Genomic DNA, 16,815 nt, shown 5'->3' on the forward strand with positions numbered 1-16,815 from the left:
GGCTCTGTGGGGGCTCCCTGGACACAAAGCCTGTCTTATTTATTGCTTGTTCCCAAGGTCCTGGTACAAGCCCCAATACATATCCTGCCTAGCCAAATGAAGAAATGAAGGGGCCCTCCCACCACATCACACAGGGCAGGAAGACCCAAGGAGACACCGCTTTCCCTGGTCTATTCTTGGCTGAAGGGCTTCTCTTATGTGATCCCAGGATGACCAGAGAGCCACTCCCTCTAGAAGCCTCCGTCACTCCAGGGCAGAAACCTGCCTTCCACTTGCTTTGCAAACTGCCTTATAGCTATTGAAACCACAGAACAGGGTCCAGAGTAGCTGCAGTCAGCCCAGAGTGGGAGCCTCCCTCCCACCCTGGCCGGGCCCTGGGAGGCAGGGAGAAATCGTGTTCCCTCGGGACTCTTGCTGCAGTGACAGAGAACAAGGTTAAAATGCATGGGAACCTGAGCAAGTACGGCTTTTTCCATCCAAGCTGCTTATTGCTTTAATTTACTCTCTTGTATGTGTGTGGGCCCATGTACAGAGGTCAGAAGACAACTTTGTCAACACTCTCCTTCCACCTTTTCCCAGGGGTTCTGGGAATTGAACTCAGGTCCTCAGACTTGTGTCACAAGCACTTTTACCTGCTGAACCATCTCACCTGCCGTGTGTGTGTGTGTGTGTGTGTGCGTGTGCGCGTGAGCGCGTCTATTTTTTGGTTTTTGAGACAGGTGTCTGTGTAACTTTGGAGCCTGTCCTGGCACTCATCTGTAGACCAGGCTGGCCTGGAACTCACAGAAATCCTGCCTCTGCCTCCCATGTGCTGGGACTAAAGACTTGTGCAACCACCACCCAGCATGAGTGTGGGTTTAAGGCCAACCTGGTTTACATAGTGAGTTCTAGGACAGCAGGGGCTATGTAGAGAGGCCCTGTCTCATAAAATCAAAAAAGAAAAAAGAAAACCTCTATGAAAGGGGTTAGCTCAGCAGTTTAAATCACTTGTTCTTCCAGAGGGCCCAGGTTCAAGTTCCAGTTCTTCTGGCCACCCCCTGGGATTACAGGTGTCATTTTTTATATTTGTCACACTGTAGCCCTGGCCAGCCTGGAACTCATAAAGATCTGCTTGCCTTTGCCTCCAAATGCTGGAATTAGAGGTATCACTCCATGGGGCTGTAGCAGGTTTTCTCTTTGGGCTACCAACCAGCTCCTAAATCATGACATAGAGACTTACTAGTTTTGAATGCTTAGCCTAAGTTTAGGCTTGTCCTGCTAGCTCTTATAACTTATTTTAACCCATTTCTCTTCATTCACATTTTGCTTCTGGGCCTTTACCTTTGTTTCATTCTGTATGCCTACTTTCCTGTTCCCTCTGTGTCTGGCTGACTGGGGACTGCCTGGCTGGCTGTCCCTGGATATTTCCTTCCCTTTCTCCGTTGTTCTCTCAAGCTTAGATTTCTCTTTTCTCCGTCCACCAGCCCCACCTATCCCTCCTCTGCCTAGCTACTGGCCATTCAGCTTTTTGTTTTGTTTTTCAAGGCAGGGTTTCTCTGTGGCTTTGGAGGCTGTCCTGGAACTAGCTGTTGTAGACCAGGTTGGTCTCGAACTCAGAGATCCGCCTGCCTCTGCCTCCCAAGTGCTGGGATTTAAGGTGTGGGCTTCCACTGCCCAGCCCATTCAGCTTTTCATTAGACCAATCAGGTGCCTTAGGCAGACAAGGTAAAACAGCAACACATCTTTACATAGTTAAACAAATGCATCATAAATAAATTCAACTTATTTTTACTTAGTTAAAATAATATTCCACAACACTGGGCCTTTGTGTGTACGTGTGTGTGCCTGGCTTGTATGGTCTGTGTGAAGGTATTGGATCTCATGGGACAGGAGTTACAGTTGTAATTTGCCATGTGTATGCTAGCAATTGAACCCTGATCATCTGGAAGAGCAGCCAGTCCTGGAACTAGCTAGCTCTTGTAGACCAGGTTGGCCTTGAACTCAGAGATCCTTCTACCTTTGCCTCCTGAACACTGGTCTTTTCTTGAGACAAGGTCTCTTGTAGCCCACGCTGGTCTTATGGGGTCTAGATTGACCCTGAACTCCTGATCCTTCTGCTACCTGAGTGTTGGGTTCTTAAATTTGATCTTGGCCAGGCTTTTGAAACTCTATCAGCAAAATTGAGTTTTTGAAAGATCTATTTGTGTGTTTGTGTGTGGACTGCAGAAGCCAGGAGAAGGCATCAGATCCTGGGGGCTAGAGGAGGTACAGGGGTTTGTGAATAGCCAGACCAGGGTTCTGGGAACCAAACTCAGATCCTTTAGAAAAGCAGCCATTTACTGAGGGCGTGGTTCAGTGTTTCTCCCAGGAGTAAGGGGGTCCTAGGTTTGACCCCCAGCATCTTGTGTGTGTGTGTGTGGGGTTCTAGTGACAGAACATTAAACCAACCACAAGGCCTTAGCACATAGCTCATGCTCTGCTTGGGTTTCCCAAGGGAACCACTTCCATGTTTCTTTTGCAGAAACCAGAGTCTGGAATAGAAACAGGGACACCTCAAAAACAGTCGCTCAGCTTTTCCACACCATGGCCTGCCTGTGGTCATCAAACAAGCAAGCACTGTCAGCCAGTGCTGGGTATGGAGGCAGTAAGGAGTGAGCAGTCTAATGGGCTGTTGCTACATTCTTAGAAAGATGCATACAATGGTTACCTCTACTCCCAATGTTCCAACAGCACCCCAAGGTAGAACCCCATCAAAGATCCTGCCCCCTCAGGGTGGGGGGGAAGCAATTCCTTTATTAGGCACACATACAGAAAAACAGGTGAAGAGTTACAGGCAAGAGCATAGGTGCCTCAAGTGGGAGCTCTGCACCAAGAAATCTTGGCTCCCCAATGGGGGCAGAGGTGGAACCCCCTCCCTCACCCCTCCCCACTTCTATCCTCTAGCCCCTCCCCTAATACTGCATGCAGTTAGGGCAGAACTGCATGGCTGGCTGGATTCTCAGAGGAGAGTCCCAGAACCTTCCCATCACCTGTTTCCAGGAGGGAAGTAGTTAACAGAACCAGCTGTGATCTTTCACAAACTGGTGGAGCAAAACTCCCAGATGCAGCAGTTGGGCTAGGAAGACAGTACCGCCCAGCTCAGGCAAGGAAGGGGCCACACACCTTGAGAGGAGGGAGGAGGGAGAGAACTCAGGGAGGGTACCTGGTCCTAAGCCACTGGGAGTGGGAGAAGAAATTAGGGACAGCACTCAGGACACACGGGGGGGAGTGCAAAGCAGACACAAGGCTGCTGCTCTATAGCACAAGTTGGCCTCAAAATGGCCAAACCTTCAGGTAGCACAGCTGTAAAAGCAAGCAGACTGTTACAAAAGTCGCACCCGCCGCCAGCCCTTATCCACTTGCTACTCTGGTTTTGCTTGAGTGCTGACCTATGACCTAGAATGCCCCTGCTTCAGCTCTTCCAGGCCTAGAGTACTGTTGACTCCGTCAGCTCTCACTATGTACTTCTAGCTGCGCTGAACTCCCGAGGTAGAGCAGAGCGCTGGATTAAAGGGACCACCAGCAGCACAACTGGCTGGCTTTTTTTAAAGTACTGGTACTGAGTCAGGGGACTAGAGAGACTATTACTGAGCTACACACCCCCAACCAATCCCCTTTTAACTCAACTAGTGGTGATCCCTCCGTCTCAGCCCCTAAATGCTGGGATTACAGGTTTGAACCAAAGGGCTCAGCTGCTACCACTCTTGCTAAGCACAGACAGCTTTGAATTTGCAATGTAGCCAAAGATGACTGCTGATCCTCCTGTCCCCACTGCCCAAAGGGTCGGCAAAGCACCCCCCCCCCAAAGGTGATTGGCAAGGCGTGGTAAGGCGTGCCTTAATCCCAGCACTTGGGAGACTGAGGCTCTCCTGGTCTACATAAACCCTGCCTCACAAAACAAATAAATAAAATCCGCTGGACATGGACATGACAGTACATTCCTTTAATCCCAGCACTTAGGAGGCAGATCTCTGGCTAGCCCGATTTGCATCTCGAGTTCCTAGCAGCCAGAGTTTACAACGTGTAAGATTAAAAAAAAAAAAAAAACACTACAAGCAGCCAGTCATCAGAAGCTGACCAGCTGGGGAATCCGCTGCTCAGCCCAGCAGCAGGTGGCAACCGTGTCCTCCTTTCAAGCCACCTTAACTGGGCGACAGGTTCCTTAGGCGGCCACAAGTGGGTGGAGCTAGTGGTCTAATTCCAGCAGGGGGCCTGGTTAAAGGTCCCTAGCGATCGCATCTCCTGCAACGTTAAATTGTGTAGTCTTCACAACTTTCCAACTGCCCGAAGCTAGCTTTACCCTACCAACACTGCTCGATCATTCAGGAGCAACTTGTGAACAGCTCGCTAACGGGAGACAGTTCGTTTTTAGTACGCCATCTGGCCTTTGGGCAGAGAGAGAAAATATTCCAGGCCCCGTGGGGGACACAGGCCCTGAGGACAGGACCAGCTGGAAGCGGCAGAGCCCTGAGGAGGCCGGGATCCAGGTGCCCGCAGGGCCTACGTCACTACTCTGCCGTAGGCACCTGAGCCAGAGCCCTCAGGAGATTCCAAACCAGTTTCGTGTCCCCTCAAGTGTCCAGGTAGATCCTCGGCCCCCGCGAGTGTGTTCCGCAGGGAAACTGAGGCAGGGCGTGCGTATGGACTCATTCATTCCTTCCCGCCTATACCCTAAGAAAAGTAGAGCTGATTCCCCCCCTCACTCCACTTAGGACCACGCGGGACAACAGGGAAGACGGGAAGATGGGGAGGGGGTCGAAAGCAATCAAGGTCTGGGGAGCCAGCCAACACTGCCACACTCAAGATGGCGGCGCGGCCGTGGCGAGGTCCCTCAGAGGCGGTACCAACGCATGCGCAGCGCGGAGTCCCGGCCCGGGACACAAGATGGCGGCAGCGGCGCTGGGGAGGGCGAGGCGGAGGCGGCAAAACGGGCGGTCGAGCAGAACGTGTGGCCGCATCCCCTCGAGTCCGCTTCGGGCAGGTAAGAGCCCCAGGAAGCCATGGTCCCGCCGCGAGCCGCGCCAGGGTCCGGGAGTCCGAAGCAGGACGGCGAGGCCCCTCCGGCGCTTCCCGCTCGGGGCTGCCGCTAGCCCGGTGTCTTTCGCCGCCGCCATCTTAGAGCCGCGGGTGGGCAGCGGGGCCCCTGGCTGGGGTGAGCGCAGTGGGCCCGGAGAGCGCGGACGGAGCGGCCTCTAGGGCCCCTCCGCTGCTGCCGCTGCCGCCGTCGCCACCGCCTTTGTGTCGGGCTCCGACTCTGAGTCGCCTCAGCCCGGGGGCGGGAGCGCGCGGCAGGGCGGGGGGCGGAGCCCGGAGATGGGCCGGCGCGCGCGCGCCGAACATCCCGCCCCCGCTGGGCCTGGGGGAGGGGTGCGCGGGAGCGCGCCGGGGTAGGCCCCGCCTCTGCGCCTGCGCACTTCGCAGGCCCTGTGGCTCCTCCCGCCAGAACCGGAACGCTATGATTGGAACCCTGGGAAGTGCCGCCCCACGTCCCTCCAATCCCGGAACCGGGTAGTTTTCCTCTCCCGGGTTCCGCTGGTTGCGCAGACCCAGTTGTCTGTAGACTACGCTGCGCTCCTCCGACTTTGGTATGCGTGGGGGTCCGGAAGGCAGAGGCTTAGCGAAAACAGGAACCCACTGGGAGCAGCAGTGAGGGTGCACAGTGTGCCCACTACGGTGCAGGGGTCGGGTTGGCAGCACGGCCTGGAACTTGGTGGGTCTGGCCAACTTCAGAGCCGGAGACCTGCTGCACCCATCTAAGCGGATTTGTTTCTTTTCTTATTTTAAGAGACAGGCTCTCTCCTTTGTAGCCCTGCCTGTCCTGTAGACCAAGCTGGTCTCGAAGTCATAGAAATCCGTCTATCTCTGCCTCTCCAGTGTTGGGATTAAAGGCGTTTGCCGCCACGCCCGGCTCGTTTAATTTTTTAAATTATTAGTGTGTGTGTATGCGCGCGCGTTCTCGGGCAATCGCTGCAACACGCAGTTTCACCACCAGCCTTTAACTTCTAAGTTGATAACATTTTCAAGCCCTGTAAAGTGAAAAAATTAGTCATTTTGTTTCCCACCCCCACTTGTGTGTTTAAAAATTAGTAAATCTTGTCGAGGGCAAGACCTGGAATGGCACAGACCTGGAATTCTAGCACTTAGGAGATGGAGGCAGGATAGGACGACCAAGGGCAGTCTCAGCAGTTGGAGATGCCGGCAGGATGATTAGGCGTTTAAGGCCAGTTCCAGCTATATGAGACCCTGTCCTAAAGTTACCAATTCTTTTGTAGCTCCTTTCCCTGTTTCTGACTCCTAACAGGTGTAATGGGGGTATAGCAATCCCTAGATAGGCTGGTTTGGGAAATGCTGCGGTGGTCCCATGTGGGTGGCACTGGGCTGGGCTGCTTCTGCTTTCTCTGACAAAATTCATCTACCAGGTGCTTCCTGTCATTTTTCAATAAAGGTGAATGAGATGTGCTATATGTGTTTGCATGTTTTTATTTTTATTTAAAATGTTTTTGAATAAGTCATTATTCATAGAAGTGTCTTTTACTAGTTGTGGGTGACTTGAGATAGAGCCCTAAATCTTCCATATGTGCTTTGTCCCCTTTTCCTTGGTCTACAGACACTTGTATGGGGCTTTAGTGTTCGAAATGAAAGCATGATTGCAATTGGCATGTGTCTGTATGCCACCTAATGGGAAGGCTGAAGTGAAAGGATCTTTTGAGCCCAAATGGTTGGAGATCAATCTGGGCAACACAGACAAATCCAATTCAGAAAGGAAAGCCGATCATGGTGGCCCTCACCTGTAATCCTAGCACGTGGGAAGTCAAAGAAGACAGATTGGGAGTTCAAGGTCATACTCAGCTACAAAGTGAGTTTGAGGCCAACCTGGAATACTTGAGTCCCCATCTCAACCCAAGAACAAAAAAAAAAAAAAAAAAGAAAAAGAAAAAAGAAAAAAAATGTCAATTCCAGGATTGCAGGTGGAGCTGCTTATTGGCGTGCTCACTTAGCACCCTCAGATCTGGCTTTGCTCTCCAGAAAAGCAAATTTTTTCTTCTAGTCCTGGCTATACAGGTTCCAATCTTAGCTAACCCCAGGATGATCATATATTTGATACCTTCTTGAACTACAGATTAAGTTTAAGGACATTCTTGATTTTTTTTTTTTTTTTGGTTGTTTTGAGACAAGGTTTCTCTGTATTGTTTTGGAGGCTGTCCTGGAACTCCGCTCTGTAGATCAGGCTGACCTCGCACTCACAGAAATCCGTCTGCCTCTGCCTCCTGAGTGCTGGGATTAAAGGCATGTGCCACCAACACCTGGCTCTTGTCCACTTTTTGAGACCCAGTCTTAAAAGCTTTTTTAAAAAAGACTTATGTATGAGTGCTCTATCTGCATGTATACCTTTGTGCCAGAAGAGGGCACCAGATTGCATTATAAATGGTTGTGAGACACTATATGGTTGCTGGAAATTGAACTCAGGAGCTCTGGAAGAGTAGTCAGTGCTCTTAACTGCTGAGCCATCTCTACAGCCCTGCCTCAAAAACTGAAGAGGCCTGGCTCAGTGGCAGAACAGTTATCTAGTATGAGCAAGAATCTAGGCTCCATCCCTGTACCTCATATATTTGTCAAGCTATGCAGAGTGGTCTCAACCAAGGGCTGGTGACGTAGCACATGAAAGAGTACTTGCCCTTCATGTACAAGGCTCTGGGTGCCATCCCTAGCACTTCAGAACAACCAACCAACTTCAGGGTGATGTGAAAGCAAGACAAGTTAGAGCTCTGCTGATAAACCCAGTTAAGGGCTAGGAAGCTTGAGAAGTACATTGTTTTTTGTTTTAAAAAAAGAAAAGCCAGGTGATGATGACACCTTTAATCCCAAGCACTAGGGAGGCAGAGGCAGGCAGATATCTGTGAGTTCAAGGCCAGCCTGATCTATAGGGGGAGTTCCAGGACAGCCAGAGCTAAACAGAGAAGCCCTGTCTGGAAAGTAAGTAATTTTAAAGACAATGACAAAAGGATGTTTCAGCATATTTATTTAGACAGTATCACACTTATATCCACCAGGCTTGTCTTGATCTCTGTGAGAAGTACAACTTTGATACCTTGAGCCTCCAGACCCTCCCAGTGTGACCTTGTCTCTCTTCTGCTGTCCCTGCCCAGTGAGGTTTCACAGGCCAATGACTCTTGTCTTCTGTTTGCTCTCCAGCTGCTGCTGAACGAAATCCCCTGAGTCCCTGTCATCCACACTGCTGACCAGCCGGCTTCCTGTGCTGCACCTTCCTGCGGGCCTCCCCCGTTTCTGTGCGACCCCGTGACGTGGGTTCAATCCAGAGAAGAAAGCCCTCTCATGCTAGTGTTGCAGACCCCGGAGGGTGAGAGAAAAGGGGACCTAATTCAGCCTTGAAAGCCATGGGCTCAGCCCTAAAGGAGTCACTCCAAACCTTTCTGTGATCAAGGCCCTCTTGTTACATGTGTCCTGTTGCTGCTGCAATTCTTATCTGCCAAACTGTACAGATAAAGTAACTATTGATTTTCCCTTTCCAAAATAACAGACATCTCTGAGTGTACAATAAAATAAATATTCAATGATTCCTATGATGTGTCAACGAGTCAGGGATCCTGATCAGCATGCAAAGAAAACTGCCAATCAGCCTTTGTGGTCTTACTGTGGGTGAGGGTTTCTTGTGGGTTCTGTAATATACTAAAATCAACATGAGCATCATCAGTCCAATCTCAGGCGGCCCCTAGGTGTGTAGTAGTACCAGACTGGGAAGCACCTGGCCTTTGAGGCTTGTGCTAGGTGTGCTCTGGGAGGGAGTAGTGGGGAATACAGATCTGAAGAAGCAGTCTTCCTTCAGTGTTTAACCTGGGGCTTCTGAAGGACTGAATCTCTTCAGTTATTACACTGGTTTCCTTAGCAACAAACTACAACCAGAGTTCATGCTTCCCCAGCTGGTCCTCTGACTTTACCTAGTAGGAGCAATAAAACTCTTCCCAAGGGGAGAGGGCACTGGTCCTTCTAGGGGTGACTTCTCAAAGCAGACCCTGTTTTTGTTGGCCACTTTGGTGCTGTAAACGTTTGAGGGATTAGCAGAGCTCCAGGTTGCATTCTTAGTTCTGGAGAGTGATGCACTGGACCCGGTCTAAGGAGACAGTCCCACTGTAGGTCTAGCCATCTAAGTACTGCGATGCATTTTCAGTGACACTGCCGAAGAGCTTTGTCCACCAAACCTGGGCAGGATGGCAGGAAAGAGCCTTCCTGGAGGAAGAGAGCCCAAGGGTAAGCCAGGCCATTAAGAGGAAGGATTTGGCTAGGTGGGTATCTCACCTTACAGCTGAGGGACAGAAACGTCAGCTGTGGCACTAGTTGGCTAGCTGACCAGGATAAGACTGTTGGATTTCTCAAATCTGTAGAGAGGTTACCAGAGCCCTAAGTTGCAATTGGTGAGTGGGATTTAGTTGACATTCTTGGTCCTCTGTGTGGCAGGTCCCGTGTGGCTGCTAAGATGGCCAATGAGAATCACGGCAGCCCCCGGGAGGAAGCATCCCTTCTAAGTCACTCTCCAGGCACCTCCAATCAGAGCCAGCCCTGTTCTCCAAAGCCAGTTCGCGTGGTACAGGACCTCCCAGGTACTGGAGGGAGTGGCATGGGCTGGTAGGCTAGCAGAGTGCTGTGCACGCCCTGACTGTCTGGGTTGTACTCTTGTTTGCAGAGGAGCTGGTACATGCAGGCTGGGAGAAGTGCTGGAGCCGGAGGGAGAGCCGTCCCTACTACTTCAACCGATTCACCAACCAGTCCCTGTGGGAGATGCCTGTGCTGGGTCAGCACGATGTGCTTGTGAGTGCCAACTTGGGGCAAGGGTCTCAGCAGGCCTGTGGCCTTCCATAAATGTATCTCACACGGCCAAGTGTCTAGCCCTGTGCAGATACCTGCAGGTAAAATGTCAAGCAAGACAATCCCTGTCTTCAGAGAAACTGTAATCAAACAGGAGAGACGGGAGATTATTAGTGTAGCATGCTGAACACTGGGTACCATGCAAAAAGGTAGGCGTCAGCAAGACAGACGAGCTCCCTGTCTTTGCAGTATGCTTATTCTGTGGCACAGTAGGATTCTAGCTGTGGACTTATTTAAAGAATGTACTGAAGTCCATTGGGAATCCTGGTCTGGGGAGGAGAAGGAAGAGCTCCTCTGAGAATCAGGGTTTAAGATGAGGCTGGCTAAGTGGGAGGGGAAGAATGTTCCAGGAGTATAATAACCACAGGCTGTCTGAAGGAACCTCAGGATTAGATCCCTCAGCTGGAGCAGCCCTTACTATACACAGGCAGGGGGACTCTTCATTTTGCAGGCGAAGACACTGAGGTTCAAAGGGAAGTAACTGGCCCAAGGCCATATGGCTGCTTGTAGTAGTGGGGTGTTTGCTGTGATTCTTGGTGTCACCAAAGGAGGTCTACACAGAGCCTTGCTCGTCTGAAAAATAATGTTCCCTGACTTCTCTTGGTTCCTGATTTCTGGTTTGTACTTAAGGCACTGATCTAATGCCAGACACCATAGCAAGTCACTCAGTGACTTGTGTCACAATGTCAGTGGTGAGGTGGGGTTAACATGGCCTTTCTGAAAGTGAGGGCATCAGGATGCAGGTAGCTCACCCCTGGCCACAGCTACAGGTCACCGGCAGGAGTGGAGTCCAAGGTTCTTCGTCTGTATCACAGGCCACTGGCTTCCTTAAGGAGCCAGAGCAGGGTGTGAAGAGTTTGAACTGTTGGGGCTCCAAAGCCACTGGTCCTGTTTGCAATTCTGCTGTTTTCCCTCCACTAGTCGGACCCTTTGGGGCTGAATGCAACCCCACTGCCCCAAGACTCAAGCTTGGCGGAAACTCCCCCAGTGGAGAACAAGCCCAGAAAACGGCAGCTCTCAGAAGAGCAGCCAAGTGGCAATGGTGTGAAGAAGCCCAAGGTGAGTATCTGGGGCTCCCAGACCTGGCTGGCAGGTGGTTACCTTGGGTACGCGGTCAGCAGCTCCCTGCAATGGCTGGGTCAGGAGGGAGTCCCAAGTGCAGCTGCCGGGCCTGGCTACAGTCTTCTGACTTGATGTCTTTTGACTCATTTCCTTCAGATTGAAATACCTGTGACACCCACAAGCCAGTCGGTACCCAGTTCTCCCAGCATCCCAGGAACCCCAACACTAAAGATTTGGGGTGCATCTGCTGAAGATAAACAGCAGGCAGCTCTCCTCCGACCCACCGAGTGAGTCCCTGTTGATTGGCTTGGATATGTCCAATGCTGATGGGCAGCCTGCCCAGGACTGTGTGGTGTGGTAGTGGTGGGCAGGCCATTTTCACAACTCCTGTCTGTGCCCCTAGGGTGTACTGGGACCTGGACATCCAGACCAATGCTGTCATCAAGCACAGGGGTCCTTCAGAGGTCCTGCCCCCACACCCTGAGGTGGAGCTGCTGCGCTCCCAGCTCATCCTGAAGCTACGCCAGCACTACCGGGAGCTGTGCCAGCAGCGGGAGGGTGAGGGCTCTGCAGCCTCCCCTTGGCTTCACCATTGGATTTGGGTGGGAAGGGGGCCTAGTGGTTCTCAGTGTGTGCTGTAGACAAACAGACTCGTTGGGGTCCCAGCTCTGTGATGCTGAGTGTGTTTCTCAACTGTCTGCAGTTCCCACACCTGTAAGGTGGGGACCAAAGCTCTTAGAGAAAGCATGCTTGGAGCTCATACTTCCCAGCTCTCAGGATTTCAAATTCCAGGCTAGTCTGGGCTGCATTACCAGCCCCTGTCTTAAGAAAAAAAATACTCATGAGTCTCAGAATATAGTTTGGGAAATGAAGCCTAGGAAGGAAGCATGTGAAAAACACCTACAGCTGTGCTTTTTCCTGCCTCAATGGACACCGTCGACCACTGCAGGTCCTTACCTTAGCAACTCTCTTGTGCCACAGGCATTGAGCCACCCCGAGAATCTTTCAACCGTTGGATGCTGGAGCGCAAAGTAGTAGACAAAGGATCTGACCCCCTGCTGCCAAGCAACTGTGATCCAGTTGTGTCACCTTCTATGTTTCGTGAAATTATGAATGACATTCCCATCAGGTATACAGCTCAGCTGCTTGGTCCTTGTGCCAGGTCACATGTAGGAGGGCTCTAACTCTTGCCTATTTTCTAACTCAGGTTATCCAGAATCAAGTTCCGGGAGGAAGCCAAACGCCTGCTTTTTAAATATGCAGAAGCTGCCAGGAGGCTTATTGAGTCCAGGTTTGGCTTTCCCTGTCCCACACAATCAAAATGTGGTAGGGGGAGGGGCAATACGTCTGGCTAATGTTCAGGCTTGTTAACGCTGCTGAAGACAGATGATGATGGGTGGTAAGCCTAGACGCCAGGGCCTGAGTAGTGACATAGGAGGTGGGAGGGGCAGACACCTAGCAGCTGGGACCTGCACGAAGTACAGCTTTCTCTCGCTGCTAACCTGCAGGAGTGCGTCCCCTGACAGCAGGAAAGTAGTCAAGTGGAACGTGGAAGACACCTTCAGCTGGCTTCGGAAGGACCACTCAGCCTCCAAGGAGGACTACATGGTGAGAGGCCCCGGGCGCTGCCTGTCAGGCTGGCATCCAAGACAGCCATGTGCAGTGGGGCAGACCTTGCTGCTCATCAGTTACCAGGATCACTATGGAGATGTTCAAGGTCCACGGTTTTCTCTCAACATTTCCATGAACATTCTTACTGCAATCTCAAGCTCAGATATATCCAAACAGCTGCCTTTTCAACCTGATAAGTACACAACACGCCACATCTGTGGAACAATCTGCCTTTTCCTGTGTGTATTCATATTACCATTAAAAGCCACCTTAGGGAGTCGAAGAGAGCTGCTCTTCTAGTGGGTTTAATTTGGGCACTCACATGGGGCTTACAGCTGTCTGTAACTCCCATTATAAGGGAGGGATCTGATGCCCTCTTCTGGCTTCTGTGGGCACCAGGCACGCATTTGGTATATAGATGGAAGTGATGGTAAAACACTCATACACACACTCACCTACATTCACATTAAAGAACAGTTAGCCACCATCAAACTCAGTCCCTTCTCTTAGCATATCCACAGACCCTCTGTTTTCTGGCCTGTGCCTATGCCTGATCCATCTCCATCAGCACTTGCAATGAGCTTTCTTTTCAGAACTGTTTTACACATTACAACAGTAAGTGTACTTGCCATGTGGTGACAAACACAGGTACACTCCCTGGCCAGAGTGACTGTTTTCATGGTACAGTGTCACAGGTATAATTCTCTTTACAAGCACTTAAAAGCACAACCTTTGAGTCCGCACCAACCCAGTTTCCTGGAAGGCAAATGCTGTGAGGTGGGGACCTGCCTGGCTGGCTTTTTCTCCATCAATTGTCTTGGGTTCTGCCAATGTAACTGTAGCAAAAACTGCAGCCATTCATTGGATGCTTACGTGACAGGGGCTTGGTGGATCAAGGGGATGACACTGACTATTCACGATGTCCTATTTGCTAGCTTCAATTCCCTTGATAGGAACAAGATTCAGAAGTGCAAGCAACATGGCTAGTAAACAGTAGAGCCACCTGAGATCCAGTGCCCCACAAGCTCTACCTGCCAGCCCTTTTGCCACCAGTATCCTGACCAGGGCTTTTCCCCAGGACCGCCTGGAGCACCTGCGGAGGCAGTGTGGGCCCCATGTCTCCGCTGCAGCCAAGGACTCTGTGGAAGGCATCTGCAGCAAGATCTACCACATCTCCCTGGAGTATGTTAAACGGATCCGAGAGAAGCACCTCGCCATCCTCAAGGAAAACAACATCCCAGGTAGGGCCCAAATGGGGAGCCAGCTGCAATGCCATCTAGTCTGTGTCCTAGGTCAGGCAGTGCCTCAGAGCCAGGCACTGAACTGACCTGGGAGAACTCTTTCTTGGGAGTAATGTTGGGTAGAATCTGCTATGTCCTTTGGCTCCGGGTGTTAGTACTCCCCTGGGAAATGAATCGATGAGAATGGATGAGCCAGAAGTTGATGAAAGATGGGCCAGTTAGATAAGCAGACCTGCATCATATCTATTCCCTAAACCTTTGCTTTTCCCAGACCCTAGCGTTAATACTTGCCATGACAATGTGGGTGTTCATAACAAAAAAACTACACAGGCCCCAAAGATCCCTGCATAAGCAAACTTAACTAACCAGACAAAGGCCACAAAGTATGGAAATTTTCATACTTCCAGTTTGTCTGGCAGGCCTTAGGCACTGCAATCTGCTTCAATGCTGAGTGTGTTGATACATGCCATCAGTTAATGCCAGTTGCCTGGTGGCTTTTTTAATGGCTTTGTTTCCGTTGTGATGTAAACTGTTTCATTAACTGATCTGTAAGCACTGGCACAGTGGGTGTGAGAACTGTCTAGAGTTGACAGCCTCTCACTGTCCTTCTCTGCCCACAGAGGAGGTGGAGGCCTCAGAGTTGGAGCCCCGCCTGGTGTACTGCTATCCAGTCCGTCTAGCTGTGTCTGCACCCCCCATGCCCAGTGTGGAGATGCACATGGAGAATAGTGTGGTCTGCATCCGGTATAAGGGAGAGATGGTCAAGGTCAGCCGCAGCTACTTCAGCAAACTGGTGAGAGCTGGCGAGGCCCATGCTATGGTGTGAGTGGAGGCTTGGGGTCTTCCTTGACCACAGTCCTCAGCAGCTGGCCAGTGGTAAGGTCATGAGGCCACTGCTGAATCCCTTTCTTTCTGTCATATAGTGGCTCCTTTATCGCTATAGCTGTGTTGATGACTCTGCCTTTGAGAGGTTCCTGCCTCGAGTCTGGTGTCTTCTCCGTCGGTACCAGGTATAGATCTGGGGTCGGGGAGGACTCCCTTGGAAGGGAGCATGGAGATCGAGCCTTCCACTGACTAAGGCTAATCTGCAGATGATGTTTGGCGTGGGCCTCTATGAGGGGACTGGTCTGCAGGGATCACTGCCTGTGCACGTCTTTGAGGTCCTCCACAGACTGTTTGGCGTCAGTTTCGAGTGCTTCGCCTCACCCCTCAACTGCTACTTCCGCCAGTACTGTTCTGCCTTCCCTGACACAGATGGCTACTTTGGCTCCCGCGGGTGAGATCCAGGGGTTGTTGGGTCCCTTCTGCCCATAAATATGTCCTCTAGGACCCAGGTCCCACCTAAGCCATTTGCTTCTTAATGCTAAGGGCTTTGGAATCAGGCAATCGTGAAGGTAACCCATCTTCACTGTTTCCCATGTGTACACACGCTGAGGAGGCAATGGGAGCCTACACTTTCTGGCTTTGTGGGCAGACATGTAACAGACACTACCTAAGCTGCAATGTAGCTTCTCTGTGAACTGGCTGAGTTTGGATTAGGAAGCCTGGGCTGCAGGCATTGGGGGATGAGAAGAGTGAGGTAGACCTCAGAAGCAGCAGGGTGAGGAGCACCAATGACAGGTCAGCTGTAGGAAGAAAGTGCTCACGGGAAGGAGAGAGGCAAAGCCCTGGGGTGGCTTCTGCTGTGGTGACTTTGGATTCTAGTTCCTCAACTTAGTGGACACGACACACACACCTAGCTTCTGTCCTCAGCTTACCTACTCAAGGGACATGGTCACTTCCTTGTCCTAGCACAATTAAGGGTGATTGTTGGCCTCTGTCCTGACTGTGGTCATCTCTTCATTGTGGCTGTCTAGAGGTGGGGGCAGTGTGTATGAGGGACTGGGCGCTGCTGGGGCTACAATGCTCACCTTTCTGTAGGCCCTGCCTGGACTTCGCCCCGCTGAGTGGTTCCTTTGAGGCCAACCCTCCGTTCTGCGAGGAGCTCATGGATGCTATGGTCTCTCACTTTGAGGTGGGTGTGCTGCCAACTGATCGGGCAGGCAAAATTGCAAACTGCCCTTTCAGGGCAGTACCTCATCTCCACCCCATACTTTCCCTCCCACAGAAACTGCTGGAGAGCTCACCAGAGCCCCTGTCCTTCATCGTGTTCATCCCCGAGTGGCGGGAGCCCCCCACACCAGCGCTCACCCGAATGGAGCAGAGTCGCTTCAAACGCCACCAGCTGGTCTTGCCCGCCTTTGAGCACGAGTACCGCAGTGGCTCCCAGCACATCTGCAAGAAGTAGGTGCCCAGGCAGCAGGGGAAGGAAGCCATGTCAGGCTGGCAGGCTGGGTGAGCAGGCCAGCCTGTGCCCTATCTTCAGCAGCTGCCTTTGCCCACAGGGAGGAAATGCACTACAAGGCCGTCCACAACACAGCCGTGCTCTTCTTGCAGAACGACCCCGGCTTTGCCAAGTGGGGGCCTACGCCGGAGCGGCTACAGGAGCTCACCACTGCCTACAAGCAGTCAGGCCGCAGCCATGGCTCCAGCTCTTCCTCCTCCTCAGAGGCTAAGGACCGGGACTTGGGCCGGGAGCAGGGCCCTAGTCGAGAGCCTCACCCCACTTAACATAGCCTGCGGGGAGGAGAAGCCCCAGGGATGCTGTTACTGACTGCTGGGACTCAGTCCTCAGGGCTGAGCAGACCCCAGGGCCCTCCCCTGGGGTGGCAGCAGGACTTGGGCTGCCAAGGACATAGGAATATTATGGCTCTGCCAGGGCTCCCCCTCCCTGCTCTTACTCCCTGATTCACCAAGTCCCTTGTAAATAGGCCCATGCCTTCCCAGCCCCACACTGACCCTGTTGCTGCCTTGTTTCATTTGTAAAAGGAAATACAGAAACTCCCTAAGAGTGTGTGAGGGTCTTGGGGCAGTTGCCTCTCTGACCACTCCCTACCACATCTAGCTGCCTCTTATCAAGATTCCTAGGCTTTCATACCCATCCGTGGGTCCCTGCAGGTCT

General features: G+C 51.8%; 1 protein-coding gene across 1 annotated transcript; it reads left to right on the plus strand.

Annotated features, from left to right (window-relative positions):
- Positions 1-9,498: 9,498 nt before the first annotated feature.
- Positions 9,499-16,707, plus strand: Pcif1 (phosphorylated CTD interacting factor 1). The gene is made up of 15 exons (XM_005084987.4): positions 9,499-9,635; positions 9,719-9,843; positions 10,822-10,959; positions 11,119-11,249; positions 11,366-11,520; positions 11,944-12,091; positions 12,170-12,253; positions 12,471-12,570; positions 13,652-13,814; positions 14,435-14,607; positions 14,738-14,824; positions 14,906-15,090; positions 15,735-15,828; positions 15,922-16,097; positions 16,199-16,707. The coding sequence occupies exons 1-15, from the start codon at positions 9,512-9,514 to the stop codon at positions 16,422-16,424; spliced, it is 2,109 nt and encodes a 702-aa protein (XP_005085044.1). The 5' UTR covers positions 9,499-9,511; the 3' UTR covers positions 16,425-16,707.
- The last annotated feature ends 108 nt before the right edge of the window (positions 16,708-16,815 follow it).

This window comes from Mesocricetus auratus, unplaced genomic scaffold, assembly GCF_017639785.1.
Source record: "Mesocricetus auratus isolate SY011 unplaced genomic scaffold, BCM_Maur_2.0 Super-Scaffold_100028, whole genome shotgun sequence".
NCBI classification, from domain to species: domain Eukaryota; kingdom Metazoa; phylum Chordata; class Mammalia; order Rodentia; family Cricetidae; genus Mesocricetus; species Mesocricetus auratus.